This window comes from Mya arenaria, chromosome 7 (genome assembly GCF_026914265.1).
Source record: "Mya arenaria isolate MELC-2E11 chromosome 7, ASM2691426v1".
Lineage (NCBI taxonomy): Eukaryota > Metazoa > Mollusca > Bivalvia > Myida > Myidae > Mya > Mya arenaria.
This window is the reverse complement of record NC_069128.1, coordinates 18,334,714-18,353,320: the sequence shown is the minus strand read 5'-3', so window position 1 is coordinate 18,353,320 and position 18,607 is coordinate 18,334,714. Positions and strand designations below refer to the sequence as shown.

General features: G+C 32.7%; 1 protein-coding gene across 1 annotated transcript; it reads right to left on the bottom strand.

The window, feature by feature from the left end:
• Positions 1–319: 319 nt before the first annotated feature.
• LOC128240072 (cysteine/serine-rich nuclear protein 2-like) lies at positions 320–17,321 on the bottom strand. Its single transcript, XM_052956560.1, has 4 exons — positions 17,184–17,321; positions 9,271–9,452; positions 8,458–8,574; positions 320–7,650 (listed from the first exon to the last, which is right to left on the bottom strand). The coding sequence occupies exons 2-4, from the start codon at positions 9,410–9,412 to the stop codon at positions 6,089–6,091; spliced, it is 1,821 nt and encodes a 606-aa protein (XP_052812520.1). The 5' UTR covers positions 9,413–9,452; positions 17,184–17,321; the 3' UTR covers positions 320–6,088.
• Between the last annotated feature and the right edge of the window lie 1,286 nt (positions 17,322–18,607).

Genomic DNA, 18,607 nt, shown 5'->3' with positions numbered 1-18,607 from the left:
ATATCATTGAGATGAAAAATGTAATGATGGTCAAATTCAGGATTATGAATTCGTTAAATGCATTAAGGTTCAAAGAGTCTAGATTTTTGTTCAAAGGACCTTTTCTCAGAAATTTACTCTAAAAATTAAAATCCATTTAAGTTTGATTTTGTTCAATGTGAAAAAATCTGCGAAACTTCGATATTTTGTGTGTTCAATGCTTCTGAGTAATTACAGCCCTCTCAACACATTGACCCAGCCCCAACCTTCCCATCTCATAACTCACCCCCACCCCCTAGATAACTACCCCTACCCCGTCCATCCCACCCAACCCCTCCCACTGATTTCACCTTAGTGTGTCCACAGTGAAAACAAAGTATGCTACATGACTACATAAATTTGATACTTTGGTAAGACATCACAAAAATCACACATTTTCATAATAAATGAATTAAAATAGCGATCATGCTTTGGTTTTTCAAAACGAGTCAAGAAAATACACAATTTCTCAAAAAACAATATAACAACAGACTTTGCTAGTCAACCATTGGAAAAAAACAACAACATTAATATGTTAAATAGTGTTAGGTGGGTTTGTTTTCCAAGACATAATATATTGTCATGTTTACTTACATTGTGAAAATTGCAGGTAAAATGTGTATGTTGTATGCTTCAAGTAGAAACACCATGATTAATTTTCAAAATATAAAACCAGTAACAGCAGTTATAACTCTAAATGACAAAAACCTATTATCAGAAACATTCTTTCTATTCAAGATAAATGATAACCAGATAATAAATTCTATATACTTCCTGATAATTTGTTTCTTGTACGTTTTTCGCAAGGTCAGCAAAACTATAAAATAATAGTTCATTGTAACAGTTTTAACCAACAGCTGACTAGCAATGTCCAGAATAAATACAACAGCTTTTACGTATAAAATGACAACATTGTACTACATATATCAATAACTGCTGTAAGATTGATACATCGTTCAATATATCTGACTGAATGATATGACCTCAGTATTTTTGTCCGGGCCAAATTTTACTATTCCAAAATAACTAATGGTTTCACAAGTGGTAGCTAAAAATTCACAATTCTGAAAATTATTATATTTTTCATGATTATCTTTCCTCCATTATTTTGCCAATGACTGGTTTGATTGTTTTCCTCCATTGTTTTGTCAATGGACTGGCTTAATTATTTTTCTCCTTATTTTATCAATTAACTGGTTTGATTAATTTTCCTCAATTATTTTATCAATTGACTGGTTTTTTATTAGTTTTCCTGCATTATTTTGTCAATGGACTGGTTTTCAGTTTCTTCCAATTATTATATAGGTATAGAAGAAACAGTGTGTAGTTTTAACTGGATTGCTCAGCTCCTGATACTGAACTATTCAATCATGATTCAAACTGTTTAGAAATGGAAGGTTTTTTAGCAATTACGATGCAAAATGATGCTAAAAATGCTATCCACGTCAAAACATATTGCTTCCATAAAAATGATACACAGTAGGTTTATCATCTTTGAATTTGCAACATGATGGAATTGAAATATTCGTAAAAATAAACCCTGGTGAAATTAAAGCAATCCACGTTCTCTAAAATGTAACAATACAGAAATGAAAAGAACTAGGCCTGGTTTCATAAAACCCAATCACATAACACATTAAGCAATGACCATTGTAGCCTACCCATTGGATTTTTATTATTACTGTAATCAAATTATAGAATTTCAGGCGGGAAAATAGTGAGGCGGGAATATTTTAAATATTTGTGTGTGTGTGAAACTGGCCCCTTTTTTATGAACACCATATAAGGAAGCCAACAATCTCTTTAATTATGTGACAAGGTTCAAAATGTAGCTTTAACAAAATAAAATAAAAGCTTTATAACATAATAAAACATTTAACATGGGTTCCAACGATATGCAGCGACTAGACAACATAATGAACGACATATTTCTCATTTTCATTGGGAAAAGTCTTTCGAACAAGTCCTACAGACAATTAATATGATAATTAATCAATATGATTAAAGAATAGTACAAATGGACCCACTTCAATAATTATTTTTTCATTTATCAACTTACTACAGCACCACTGAACAAACTTTATTTAAGACTAAAATAATGACTGTTAGTGAAACACATTCCCTACATATGTGAATGATTACTATCATGTTTGTGTTTAAAACCAGAAACATTGGTCCAAAATTCACAACCATACCATAGTTTATCCTGGCTATTTGTTAAAAACCAACAGAAGTGTAGGCAATCAAATTTCAGTGACCTTGACATGGAAGCAAATGTAAAATTTCAAGTGAACATCCAAGAAATTGGAGATGCGTAGATTTATACATATAGAAAGCACAAACAGTAAAGCAAACTTTTATAAAATAATGTAAGTTTTTAGAAAATAGTTCTTGAAGTACATTTTTTTTTAATATTTTAGCATGCATTTTTTTAGCAAAGATTTAGCAAATTAACATTGACAAGAAGCTTTGACAGTGAATATTCTTAAACTAATAATAAAAGTTAACATGTTTACTCTGTTTTCTATCGAAGTTTCAACCTAAAAAAAATAATTTTTAGATATTAAAGAGACTCCCTCACAGATTTCATGTTAATGACCATTTCTGTTCAAAATGTGTTCAAATTGAGTTCATGAACAAACACCAAAAAGTAGCCAACAGATACTAGTTGTAACAAAGATTCTAAAACTCTATGATATAATGATTTAATTTTCAGTAGGAAATTTTCAGAGTGCTTTTTAGGTAAAAATTATACTTTAAATAATGTAGGAACAAAAGAAAATTTCTTGCGATTTTTTACCGTTGTTTCAAGCCATTTGGTCACATTTTTCAAGAAACCAAATGTTTCCTTTGTCTGTCCTTATAAAATGTGAGAGAGCAACTTTAAATTCAAATCGGTTATGTCTAGTAACAAAACAAAATTTTAATATGCAAAAGCATAGTCTTAAGCACCATTTCTGTGAAATGCATTGAAGAAGATTTAACAAATTACACATCTTTTTTTACCTAATCAATTTAATTTTAAATGCTAGAAATCTTGATGCAAATTTTAAAGAAATTAGCCAAGAATCTAATTAGTGTTATTTTCAGTGACGAGCAAGAAAACGACGAGAAAAAAATTATAACAACAGCTGCTCCAGTGTATTCATCTGCATTTGTAAGCTACATGTATAAAATAAGTGTATACCATAACAACAGAATCATTTCAGTGTACAAGAAAAACTTCATGAACACTTTCACGAGAACAATAGAAAAAGAATTAGCCACTAAAATGGCTATAAATTTCAATGTACAATTTAAACTCATAACTTCAATTAAGAGTAAACATGCAAAACAAATTTGACAACGGTAACCAGGACATGATTATCTGTCATGATAAGATGTGATATATACATTCAACAAGATGCCCACGATTGAATCATAAATAAATACATGAATGAGAACAACCATTAACATTTGCTATTAAAACAATTTCTGTATGTAAATGTATAATGTATTATAATGATAGTCAAAGACAGTATGTTTATACACCAAATCAACACACTGTGAGATGGCTTTAAGCACAAAACTGACGTAACTAGTCAAAGACAGTATGTTTATACACCAAATCAACACACTGTGAGATGGCTTTAAGCGCAAAACTGACGTAACTCGTTATATCTTTATATTGAGTTATGACTGTCTCGCCATAAGACCATCCAATGAGTCATGTAATGTACATAATCTATAAATAGCTAATCAGATCTTTGAGCAACTGAGTGCCTTACCAGATATGGGCTGTAATGTTTTTTGGTTTTTATCCTGTTTATTTTTTGTCAAGTTTCACGTTATGTTCTTAACCTTAAAGATAAAATCTCAACTTTCCATCTTTGAAAGTCAGACAAGCAAACAAGTTATTTTTTTTGTTATTTTAGAAGGGTCCAATAAAGTACCACAAAAATTACAGAAATAATTAATAAGGCCGAAGAAGCCCACCATATATTAAATTATTTTGGGGTTTACAAAAATCAGTGCTTATTTGTTTTCAGTTAAAAATAGCAACTTTCAATTAATCACTAGGATTGTATTTTTTTTCAAATGATTTAATTTTTGGTAATGGTTATAGACAAAGCAAAATTTTAAAAACCGAAACCGAAATCCAAAGGGAAATATAAATTGAATTTAAGTTCTGAAACAAAAAATCTGGGTAATTATTTTCAAACCCAGCGATGTAAAATCGAAGGGCATTTTTTGACTAATTGAATGAAACCGTTTAACTGGCTTAAATTTTACACCACTTAGTCAGGGTTGTGATTGTATTTGCATGCTTAAACAAATAAATGCAGACAGATTAAACAAGGAAGTTTAAATCTCTCAAGTTGAGAAAGTCCGCTAGCCTTGTAAGGTTGTAAGTTATAAAACATGTCCATAAAACACACATGCTTAAACAATGTTATAAAATGTTTCAATATAAAAATAAAACCATGAATGATATTCATTATAAATAATGATCAGATCTTATTCTATATATATTCAATATAAAATCATGCAAAATGTTGAAGACTCTATCCTTTAAAAACTTTTATCTCTTGACTTGCTTTAAGCTTTATGTCTAAATTCATGTGCTTACTCTGATCCACTTCATTTAATGTAATTTATATATTTTAACGACAGATAGCAATAAAGTGACACACATGCAACTGCCAGAATATCATATAAATTTTAAACTTAGGTTTGCCAGAGTCCAAACAAATTTTGAAAAAAGGTCTCATGAAATTAGAACTCAACAAAATCATTTGAACAGAACCTCATCAAATTAAAACAGAAAAAAATATATGAACTATGACCTCAATTTTTTTAAATTAGCACAAAAAAAATGTGAATAAAGGACCACATGAAATTTAATTAGAACAAAAAAAAATTGTAAAAAGGACCACATGATTTTTAAACAGAAAAAGAAATCGTGAAAAAATGACCGCAAGAAATTAAAATAGTCAAAAAGGACCTTATGAAATTAAGAGAACAAAAAAATGTGAAAAAGGACCTCATGAAATTTATAATGTGAAAAAGGACCTCATCATAAATTCAAATTGTGAAAAATGAGCACATGAAATTTAAAACGTGAAAAAAGGACCTCATGAAATTTAAAATGTGAAAAAGAACCTCATGAAAATTTAAAATGTGAAAAAGGACCTTATGAATTTTGAACAATCAGTAACATCATTAAAATGGACCTCATAATTCTAAATCAATCATTAACATCAGGACATTGTATAGAGTATTCAACATTTCACAAAGACAGAGATTCAGATATGTAAAAGAACAATACGTGAACAAATTTCATTTCATGATTTTGCAATAATTTCCCTTGACAATAATTTCTACATGACATATGTACAGACTCAATAATAAATCACTTAACAACAGAAAAGCCTGACTGATTAAGTCAAATGAACAGTTTGCTACGCAATTATGGCACGTAAATTTTCAAATGACGATGAAGCAATACTATCAAATCATTGATGAAGATATTGCGATTTTGAAAAAAAAATTCATGATGATAAAAAATAATTTTGTGATTTTTACAATATTTTCAATTTTTACAACTGTTGTACAATATTTTTTTTTGAATTTACCAATAAAAATATTTTTTTGTTCGAAAATAATTACGAATAATTTTGATGCTTGACCTAATAATTAAGTAATTCAAATAATTAATATAGGGAAATCTCTTCATGACTTTGCCTTACAAAACTATGAGAACTGTTAATGTAACAATTTCAAGTCTATATTAAACATAAAACTAATTTGGCAGAAAACATTTAACACAATTTACCCCAAAAAAGCTGATTATGTTTTTTTCTCGCTCAGCCAATGTTGCACAAGTACATTAACACCTTAGGCAAATAAAGACAACATAGCACTAGGACTAGCAAGCTTCAAGCTTGAAAGATTTAACTTTTTTTTTTGTATCATGCAGCACAAAATTGTACAATGTATAACATGATACCGAGGGTACATTTGCACACTTAAAAAAGCGGCATGTAAATATTTGTTAACAACTAAACATCAATTAGTGCCAGACATAAAATTAGGCAGACACAATCTCAAATATTGATTCTTTTATAATTTCTCCAAAATTTGGCCCGTTCGCAGCTTCCTCGCAAGCCTTCTGCGCAGCAACCTCAATTGTCTTCTTTGTACTTTTACAACTCTCATTCTCGTCCATGTATGAGGATACCGTAATTGCGTGGTTCGAAGAGTCAGAGTCGTAAAAACTGCTTACAGACAGGTTATCTGATTCACTAGCTGAGCCTATAAATCCTGTCAGCTCGTTATTTCCGTTGCTGTCCTTGTTCATGTGGGATGAGATGCCGGGGCAAGTTTCTGCGATTTTATCCGATGTAGTGTTATTCATGGTGGTGTAGCAGCATGCAGGTAGTGACGTTGCTGGTACGGATAATGCAGCTATATCGGTCGACTTAACACTGCCTTCCCAGTCCTCTGTGACCGAAGCAAACGTCTCGTTAACACTGCCCAGAATCGTAGATATTGGCTGAAGCTTAAAAACACTTTCCACATCCGTATTACTTACACTGGCACATTTCTGGTCAAGATTTGGCATGGGAAACGGCACGCAAACTGTTGAACAGTTTCCACGCGTCTGGTGGTATTGAGAAACACTCTCAAACGGTTTCTGATACGGAACAAGAGGTTCCTCGTTTGAACTTTCGCTCATCTCCGAGTAAGAGGAATTTTCTTCCTTACTAATGGGATAATCGTACATGCTAGTTGTGTTCTCTGCCGTGTAAAAGTCAGTAGAGGGCGAACTGTAAACTTGATTCAGGTTTGAACCAGTCAATGTTGTATACATGTGCGCTGGTTGTGCCTTATACATACCATTGGCACTTTGATGCGCAAAATGACCTGTCACATTAAAGTTATGATTTTGTTCCCGATTTAAAGCAGCTAATTCCATCTCCTGCATTAGAGCGTTGCTAAATTCCGAATTTTGACAATCCTTACATGAACCTTTTTCGTTACTATTAAAATTATTTATATTAGTATCTTTGGCTGACACACTGTTAATTGCAGGTTTCTCCGGCTTGGTACACTTTGATTCAAACTCGAGTCTCATCACCGTGTGAATAAAATGCGTTCGAACACGTATTGGATTAAACTCCACACGTCCGGAAGGGTTCCCGCACCCTTCCTTTGTGCAACCACATGGAAACGAAAGCCTATCCACCTGGCATTTAATCCCGTCCAAACTACACGCGCAGGTCTTAGGATCACAAACAAGTTTACAATCACATCCGCACTGTTCACGTGATTGTCGAATATCTTTACACGAGTCCTTTTCCGTATTATCGATCTTTTTAACCCCACTATTCCGCAACATAAGCCTGCGCTGACGTATCGACACAGGTTGAAGGAAATAATAATCGTCCAAATCCTCAAACTCCCACTCGCTTTCGTCGTCACTATGACAACTGTCATCATCTTCCATTTCAGCTAGACGAGCCTCGAGTCCATCCATAAGCTTACCCTCCTCGCGCTGTTTTTCAAGCATTTCCCTATGGACCCGACGCTGCTCTCGTGAAAACTCTGGCAGCGTGAAGTTCTCGACGTGTATATGCTTCTCCCCCATACCTGAAGTAACAATACAACATAAGTGTTATACACATACAATGATACATGTACTAAGGTTTTAGCCAGGGGTGGTATTCAATACTCAAATTTAGTCAATCTTATGGACATACATCATTGACTTCATTCACTCTATAGGTCATTTATAAATAACATGTAATTCAATTAGCTACATCATTGTTAGATCCAATTAAGAACAATATTGACCCCTTCAATATCGCATCTAAAACCTTACATGTATAGAATGAAGCCAAAATGAAGAAATACATTACTACAGATTATTTGTGATATAATCTTATATCACTTATCTAAATTCGCAATAGCTCGAACGAAAACACACACTAATTAACCCATTTTTTGGGGCTGGTTCATCATCCTATCTGACACATAAAGATGGGCTAGTAAGTAGCCCAAAAGAAAAAAACACACTTGAAAATCCAAATTGGGGCTAGTTGAAATGTTCAATATCCTTTCTATTACGGGTACATAAAGTGGGCTAGTACATGTAAGTAGTTTACATGTGTATTTGTTATAGTAGACAAAAATATAGAAATTTAGAAAAGCGCTTGAAACCCGAATTTCTTTCACAGATATGATGGGAAATATTTATAATTTCTGTCAAAAGGTCTACCAATATTCTAAAAGTGAAATCTCTCCCAATGACAACTGTCAAATCACATCAAACTTAATTCAAGATCTTTACGTGCTGAATGCCAATTAGTAAATATTAAACATTTCTTAAGAAATGAAATTTTGGATTGTACAGAAACTTTTGCCGTCAAAACATTTGGGGAAACAATATGGTATTACCTAATGTGGAGCCACCCTCACTCGGCACGCAGGTGAAGCCCTGTGTCCGTGGGAAGTAGTACACATTCACCCCCGTAAACTTTACTGACTTTGTCTTCTGTCTCTTTTTAGGCATCTCTGAAAATAGTAACATTCCGGTTATTACTATGTTATGAAAATCAAACCCAAGTTTATTTCTGTATAAAATACCTCAAACAGAATTTTTTAAATATATGGTACAAGTACTAATGCTTCATTTTAGTTCAAACTTATTTATTTTACAATGATTATAATAATCACTCTCGTAAGCATGATGTTAAGTGAAAATGTGGTCATGTGTTGTGGGGAAAACCAGAGTACCCCTAGGATACCCACTTGTCCAGCTTGATGACCACAAACAAATTCACATGCGCCCAGTCCAGGAATTGAACCGGGGTCGCCTTGAATAGAAGCGAGTGTGCTCATCACTGCGCTTACACAACCCCATTAAAAAAATTATTTTGATTCATTAATCAATTTAGCTACAATCAAAATTTTATATGGGATATTTCATCTAAAGCAATGAAGTTACATGCAAACAAAGGGCTGTATAAATAGTCATATTAAAGCCAGATTTTTAATGAACTTGCTTTATATTTGCGCATTGTCTCTAGCAACATATGTTCTTAGTTTCATTTGAATATTTAGTTCCACTTTTGTGTAATAAACAAAGTTATTAATGTTTTTGCTTAAAGCTGAAACTAAGCCTGCTATCACAATCACCTGTCTTTTTTTCTTAAAAAACCTTGACAAGCTTAAAGTTAGATCACAGTGAACAGCATTTTTCTCTACTACCTGCGGGCACATCGGTGCTGCTATTCGTGGAGGAGGAGCTGGCACAGCTATCACGATCATCATTGTCACGATCATCGTCGCCTTCATCCAACGGAGATTCATATTCCTCCTCCTCCTCCGAATTGAGCTTCCGCTTGGACATCGTCAACCCTCTTGACACCGATCTAGCCTCTTTCCATTGCCTGAAACAGCAAGGTAAGATTTTTCAATGATAGGAAAAAACAGTATTTATTGTTACTGCTCTCTTTTCCAGACAATCTAAATAACAATTGTAAGAAGTACATTGTTAATATCTGTCCTTTTGTAATTTTTCTCAATTTCGTAACAATTGTTACAATAAGGTATATGAATGACGATGACAACACTGACAGTGCCGATGAAAAGCGCCAATGAAGGCTCCTTGGACTATGACAAAGGCTGGGCAGCAAACCTCAGCTTTTTTCTTTGAAAAACTAACAAATTAAAAGTTTTAAATATGCAATATGAAACCAACTTAATACATCTTAACAATTTCATTTTCTTTTTCAAATTAGATACCCATTTATGGTGTTAATGAAATCAAAGAATTTAAAGTGATTTTGTACTTCTTATTTTGAAAATGACATGGAACAAATATAACTCAATTGATTGAAAGAGGTAAATTCTATAGATTATTTTTCTGGCTAGTGACAAAGCTTTTGGGCTTGTGGTTGTACTCAGTACAGTAACCAGCCAGAATGGGCTTTTGCCCTGAAATAATTAAGGCAAAGACTGCAGTATACACTTAGTCCACAGGGGGCAGAAACAAATGATTTTTGTTTATTTAAGCCTGTATCAGTGCATATAAGAAAGTAATTTGTTTCTGCCACTTGTGCACTTATATATATATATAGCCAATAGAGACTAAAATCTTATCCAACATATGGCGCTATTCTGTGATGCTTTAAAAATTCTGATAATTCAATCCTTAAAAAACAACAACATGGCTGAACATAATTTGATAATACACCATTGCTTGAAAGATGGATATACTTTCTTTTTGTCCTAAACTGGGACATTTATTACCATTTGTTGACAAGAAAAGAGAATTACTATTCCTAAATAATATCATGTGACCGCTCTCTCTCTAAACCCAATCAGTATTGGTAAAAATAATGTTGAAAATTGTTTCCATGGCGACTCATGTAGGAGAAGAGAGGTTCTAGGCAAACTAGAACTTTGCGAACCAAAATCAATACCAGTCCCAGACAGCACTCAGTGAAAACCTCAGAAATTATTCTCCTGGAGAAATTATAACCAATCTCTCTAGAAAATGCCATACTTAAATATTTTTTTTTTTTATCATTTTCACTTGAATGCAGGGATGGGGTAGGTGGGATGGTGAAAGGTTGAATCTCAGAGACTTTTATTACAACAATCTTTTAAAACCTTACAAAGTAGACATATGCCTTTTTATTGTTACATCACTTTTAAACAAAATATGTAAATACTTTTACGTGTTTTTATTCTCAGAAACATTTATTTGAATAACCATTTTAACTTTTTGAATGTAGACAGATAATTAATTGCCACATAACAAACAGACTTCTTAATTTGTTATACAAAAGTAAAACCATTAAATCTAGAAAGTTAAATTACAATAACTTTTAGGACTTTTAGAACATACCTTCAATTGCCATAAACGACACTCTTTTATACAATACATTTAAAACTTTTTTAAAAGACTTTTTATTCACTGTTAAAACTTAAACAGGGTTTTTTCAACTTTTAAGGGAATCAAGGGGCGCTTTAATCGAGGAAAATTAATGTTATTTTGGTAATAAGAGGAAAAATATTAACATGATTCATATTATATCCAAGTTGTATCCAAATAATTTATTCAACAAATCTATCGACATATTCATGAATGGCCATATATATTGCTTCATTTGCTTAATGATAAGAGGTCATGACAATGCTACTCTTATAAAAACATTAGACATAAAAATATTTAAAGGTTTTTTTTCCTGGGTAGAGGAAAAATATACAGTCAATCCCTGTTGGTTACTACCCCCAGGGACCAGCGAAAATACCTTGAGCCTTGGGAAATTTGAGCCAAGCTGGAATGATTACCTTCAGTAGAAAGAAATCGGTCTTTATCATCCAGTTCCAGCAAACGAGGAAATTGAGCCAAGGCTTTCGAGCCAACTGTGTTCAACTGTATACTTTTTCAGGACGAGAATGGGGCCAAATTTCCCTTTAAGTGCCACAATGGTAAGTCCAGGGTTTAAAGACAACCAAGCACAAATGCTTAGAACTATAGTTTGATACCCAATAAAATACAAATTAGTGATAAACTTCCTATTTAAACTAAATACATATGATAACATAATCAGTGCTCATGCTGAACAATGCAAAATAAAGAGACCATAATGAAACCCATTTTGAATAGTTAACATCGAAAAATTATGGAACGCCAGTTCTATTTTGAAAATGGAAAAACTACAACAAAGCTGTATATATGCATTTGTACCAAATACATTTAAAATATATCATTTTGATCTCAGCCAGAAACGCCCATTTCTTCACCAGGGGCAAATTGTATAAAACATTATTAACAGGTTATCTTTTGGTCAGGAAGCAATTTAATTGGTCCACACTCACTATTGGATAAAATTATGACCAATCATTAAACATTATGACTTACTTTAACCAAATGAAGGAATTTATTGGTTTTATACAATTGGCTGCAGTTGTATGGATGTAATTTGGCCAGATTTGTATTTTATTTTTTGTTTTTTTGGTGATATTTCATACATTTCCATCTTTTCTTTTTTTGCCTTAAATTAACTTTGCTTCCTTTAAAAAATAAAATTGGGTGGGTATTTTAAATAATTTAACCAATGTAAACATCCTTTAAACCAATATGAGGTGAAAAGACTGAAATACCTTTAATATTACTTTAATCTTATCTTACAATAACGTATCGATGAAAGTTAACTTAAAATCTCAGGTACGCAAGTGTATATAATTCTGCCTTGTATTAAACCCAAGTTTACAAATGTGAACAATAGTCTCTATTTACCTTGAAGGTAAAAAGAACAGACGAAAAAATGGGTCAGCAGTATATACATCTGATATTTATCAAACACTGATGACTACATTTACAATGCCGTATAGCGATTTTTAATGTTAATTGTTACTTTATTAATAAAAAAAATGTTTTAAATTGGTAGATGTACAATTTCTAGATTTAAATTAACATTATGAAATGCTTCATTATGAAAAATACAGTATAAATGAATAAATGTCCAATTTAGCAAATTTGTACAGTTAATTGTCATTTACAAAAAAATGGCGAAATTCTGAAATCATCGAGCAAATTTGTGGAGCAACTACTGTTTGCAAAATAATAAAGTTAGGCAAGTTAGCATTCCAAGTATTTGATGTATTGAATGATCACCACTTTAGGTCAGCCTAAATCAAACAACCAAATTTCAAGTCAAGTAAACATCTACAGCCTGTCGATGGACTTCACGAAAGGAAAAATGCAATCATCAGCAACTCTGCATATACTTTGACGTATCACCATGAACTTACTACTGAAGAGGCGGGCTCGTATATCCGCAAAGCATCCATACATGTACAGTTTGCATTAGTTTGCATCGACCACCCAGTTAAATTGGAGCTTTCATTATAAGGACCGCACATTCGCAATGAATCTCATTGAAGTGCCGAAAACTTACTGTTCAAAACATCTTTTGGTGCGATACAATTTAACTGCCTGTCCCTTCCTTGCAAAATGATAATTGTGAACGTGATTTATCAACTTATTGACAAATATGCTTTGCTAGGTTATTATGCAACCAGTAGAATTTGCAATCAGAGAAAGAATAATTATATTATTGAGTCAAATAAAAAACTACAGTCTAGAAGACAGTTTGCCTTCCATTGACTACATTACAAAATTTATTGCTTCATTCTGGAGTTATTACAAAATTAAATACTTCATTTTGAAATTATATAAACTCAATTATAATTTTTTATCTTGATTGTTATTTGTACCATGTTTAGGAGAGTTTCCTTTGTGTTTTATTCTATAGATTAACTCCTATATCCGAACAAGTAGGCGAGGCTTCAACGTTCAATAACTGGTGTATCAACGCTATTCACATAATTATATAAGTATTTAAAGTTGTCCTTGACAGGTACTTTCATTACATTCCTCTTTTATATTGCAAAAAAAACACAATGGCTTTTATACACTCATACAAAGTGCTGCTTGGGATTAAGCCAGGTTTTAAAACATAGTAGGACAGGGTGCTGCAGAAAAGGGACAGGGCGCTGTAGAAAAGGGACAGGGTGCTGCTGAAAAGGGACAGGGTGCTGCAGAAAAGGGACAGGGCGCTGTAGAAAAGGGACAGGGCGCTGTAGAAAAGGGACAGGGCGCTGCAGAAAAGGGACAGGGCGCTGCTGAAAAGGGACAGGGTGCTGCAGAAAAGGGACAGGGCGCTGTAGAAAAGGGACATGGTGCTGTAGAAAAGGGACAGGGCGCTGCTGAAAAGGGACAGGGCGCTGTAGAAAAGGGACAGGGTGCTGCTGAAAAGGGACAGGGCGCTGTAGAAAAGGGACAGGGTGCTGCTGAAAAGGGACAGGGTGCTGCAGAAAAGGGACAGGGTGCTGCAGAAAAGGCACAGAGTGCTGCAGAAACGGGACAGGGTGCCATAGAAAAAGGGTAGGGTGCAAAGGAAGAAACAGGAAGTGAATAATTTGAACATTATAAATTTGCAGAAAATGTTGGGAATTGTGTTCTATTGAAGTCATAGTAGGGTTTCAATTGCCAAATTCGTAAAGTGGATATGTTTTTAATAAAAAAAAATAAAAGTTGACAGTCTTAAGCATTGAATTGTATTAAGGCTGGAGTTCTGCCCGTGCTGGTCTTCATGAGGGCAGAAGGGTGCTTCCAAAAGAGGACAGGTTGCAGCACCCTTCCATTACTCTTTTGCTTAAACCCTCGCTTTTATATAATTTCATTAACTCCAGTTGTCCAAAGTTTGATCCCCTAAAGGATTTTTTTCTTGCGGTCGTTCATATGGAAACCAACCAGAACGAAAGGTATATATTTATTATCAGAATTAAACTAATATAAAAATGAATCTGTTACAGAGATAGCTCAGTCTTAAAGTTTATATACATGTAATTGTTTTATTTAGAGGTCTTTAATACTGGGTAATGAAAATTCATTTTCAAGACTCGCCCCCAAGTTACAGAATGATAACAGCCTATCACTTCAATATTATTTGTTCACAAAGGCACCCGATAAAAGTTTAAAATCATCAGCTGGATAGCTATACTGTATAGTTCAGGTTTGAGATATTGTCCCTATGATAAACGGTTTGATCAACTTTGATATTGATTTTCCTGAAATAATCACAGATATTCTTGCTCTGTTATTCACTTACTGCCTATCTTTATGAAATAGAGAAATTGCCTTCCAGAATGATGAAGTAATAGGAATTTGGTAAATTCTTCAAAACATTGTTACTACATGTATAGTCATCGAAATTGAGACTTTAAAATATTGAACAAGGACAAACAATATAATTTATAATGAAATATAATCAGGGATGCCAATGCAAAATTTGTAAAAAAAGAGGAAACCAGAGAACAATATAGGATTATTCCTTATCAATTATAAACACAAAAATCATTTTTAGTTTAGATCAGATAAATGGCAACAATTTTAATTAAATAAAAATTTGAGGCCAAAAAAGAGGAAATGAGGAAAATTGGCATAACTGTAAAATTGTCAATTTTCTCAAACAAACCTGGTTATATGAACATGTTACAAAACCCAATAATATTAATGTTACAAGCCCGTGTAGGTTTCAGGGTTTCGGGCTTGTCATAATATTTATCTCTGTAACTAAGGAAATTTATCAAGACTATGGTTAAACGAAATGGTGATTTGCTTGATCTCCCCCCATATATTATCAAACAACATACAATTAAAGTTTTCTGCTTGCAAACAAAACTTAGCAAAACAGACTCATCAAGTATGAACATAATGCCTTTCTGTAACGAAGACAGTCAATTAGTACCGCCCAAAATTTGGTCAGTTGACTTGAAATCATCAAAAATGGTATATGACTGTAGGTGTGCTAATGTATGAGCCACCTTCTTAGTAGTAACTTCAATATTGATACGTAAAAAAATATGTCAAATCACTGCATGTGGCAGTCAGCTTTCCTTGATGCACAATGCACAAAGTCAACTGACACATCGCAGGCTATAGATGTTGCACTTGAGTCGGATATTACATCGTCTTGGTGTTTTTGTGCGGAGGAAAGGCCACAATCATTCAATGCTCCAAAACCTTCAAATGCTAAGAGCATTTGCAAACAGTAGTATATAAAATAAAGTACCTCAGACATTCCGATAGGCACAAATTAGATTTGATTCTAGCTGGTATCAAACCAATGACCACTAGCAATCTGGACATTCTTAAAGTATTTGCAAGTCTGTTCAACTTTTGCCATTTATCTTGATTTAGCATGTCAAAGTAGTCCACCTAAATGGCCGTCAACGAGTCTTTTGACGATTTTTTTAATATGGCAGACTCGTGACGTCCACCATCCCAGCAAAAAGTAGCAAGCGGTCCTTGCGCAGAGAATCCTCGCGGCAACAATTTTAAAATTATCTCCATTATAAATTCAAATTTCTACGAAAATATTATTGCCTACTATTAAACACATATTAAGTTATGTCAGTATGCCCAAAAAACATGTTAAGTTATCATAAAACACTTACAAGTGTCGATTGTTTATCAAGTATCCCGATATCGGTAACTCTGGGACAAATTTGACTGGTTGTGTACATGTATAACGGTATTTGTGACCCATAATATATTAATGTGAAAATAACAACTCTAATGACAAATTTAATCCAGTTGAGATCACTGTCGGATAAAAATTGAACAACTTTGTCATTATTTTTCAACATCAATGCATATTATTTCAGTATATCATTTCGCCCGTTGTTAAATGGTAGAGAGTTGTAGCGTTACAGGGGTACATAAGAAATGTCAAAATAATAAAAAAAGTATCCCTGATCGCTCATTATTGTAGCTACATGTCAAAGCTGTGAGACAAAGTTGATACGCCAAAAACCATTGGTGAATTGTAAACAAACAAAGCAGAGATACATAAACAATCATTTATGGCAGAGTTATGGGCCTTGACACACATGCATGCCCCACATTGGCGGCGGGGGTGCGGGGGCGTGGTTACAATTGACTGGTGCATTATTACATGTGTATTACATTTCGAAACCATGATCTTTTTGATATAGCCAAGGGTTACAAGTTTTTTTGACATCATTACTGAATCAATTGACATTAAAGCTTTCTATAGATACCCAGTAACTAAAAATAATCTTTGAAAAAACAGATGCACTTAAAAAAGATTTGTCTGACCCTAAGGGCATGGGGGTTGATTGCTTTCATTGAGATCTAAAAAATATTGCAAAGTACTGGAAAATGAATGTGCACTTAGTTTTTTTCATTAACGTGTGCTTGGAATGGCATACAGACTTGAACTGCATTGTAAATATAAATAAGACTGTTGCATGAATATAGCGCATGCATACGAGCATGTACACATTTTACATGTACACATATTGACAGTCTACAGTACAGAACACTGGCCTTTCTGTATATACTGTAATTTGAGCATCTATAAAGATAAATGATTATATTCATTCTCAAAAGTGAAAGTAGCTGATACCCAATCAGTAAAACACGTGTTCTGCACATAACATAATCCCCTCATGTAAACATTAGCGACCGAGCGCATAATAAAGCACGGCGGTAGTATCATCCAAAATAAATAATCAGGATCGTGCTTTAAATAATACAACACCAAATCATTTCACACATTAATGAGTTATCTGCTTACCTTTAACCCAATTCACTGGTCCGAATCCGTAATCAGTAGACTGGTGATTAGCCTAGCACTTAAACATGCACTACGGTATTATGCTTAAGCCGTGTTTAATGGGCACTGTCGTCGATTGTGTACTTCAATAGGGCCGACTATGCGCTATGCCGTTCATGACTAATGTCTTTGTCCTGTCACATACAAAATAGTTCGTCATATTGTTGAACATATTGGCAATATCATCGCAATTGATGTTGATATTTTTTATAAGGCTAAATATTTGAAAGGCATTTGACATTTTTTGATGTATTTGAATCCTATATACTGCGTGAAAATACAAATCGATGCAATACACATTTATTCGCCTGGCGTAGGATATTGCATTTGTGACGTCACAGACAGCCTGCGCTACTTTATTGATTGGATCCAAAATTGGACGGACGAGTCTATTCGAAATAGGTAAATTCAAACGTATCACTAAGATAACACAATAATTATACTATAATGAGAGATTTATTTAGGTTTTGTTATTTCTATATATTATTTAATAAATCCAACATTTCATATGCATTTAAAATGAACGTTGAAATCGCGAACATAGCTAAATTTTACGAAAATTAGACTGTGCTACTAAGTTCAAAGGTCAACTATTGTTGATATCGTCACGGTCATTGATGGCAACCACGTGTAGATGTGAAAGTAAACCTAGTTATTAAGTGTAACATAAGTAAAATGTAGAAAGCAACAAAGACACATGAGTTCGGATAGTATGCATTTTTTATTTATTTTTTTTCCATATAATCTGCTTCACGTACTTATATTGAAATCCGTGTTCATTTTATTGATGCATCTATTTTCAATTTATTAAGTTAGAGTACTGCATGTCATGTATTATTATTATTATTATTATTATTATTATTATTATTATTATTATTATTATTATTATTATTATTATTTTTATTATTATTACTACTACTATTATAATAATTAATAAATTCAAAGTTAATGTTTATTATTATTATTATTATTATTATTATTATTATTTTATTATTATTATTATTATTATTATATTATTATTATTATTATTATTTATTATTATTATTAGTAGTAGTAGTAGTAGTAGTAGTAGTAGTATTAATAATAATACTATTAATATTTTTATTTTTTATTTGCTGTAATAAAACTAGTATAATAATAATGAAAATAATAATGATAATAAATGTCTATTAATAAATATGTAAAATAATTTAAGCGGGTTTTTAAATAAATCATTGAAATATTTTATTCTCATTTATTTATTCAATATTTAATTATATTATTATGATTATCATAATGATTTTTGATATGATTTTTATTTGTTACAGGTTGTTTAAACAATACAAAAAAATATATAACTATTTTTAGATCGTTATACTTATCAGATTAATGAGGGTCAAGATAAT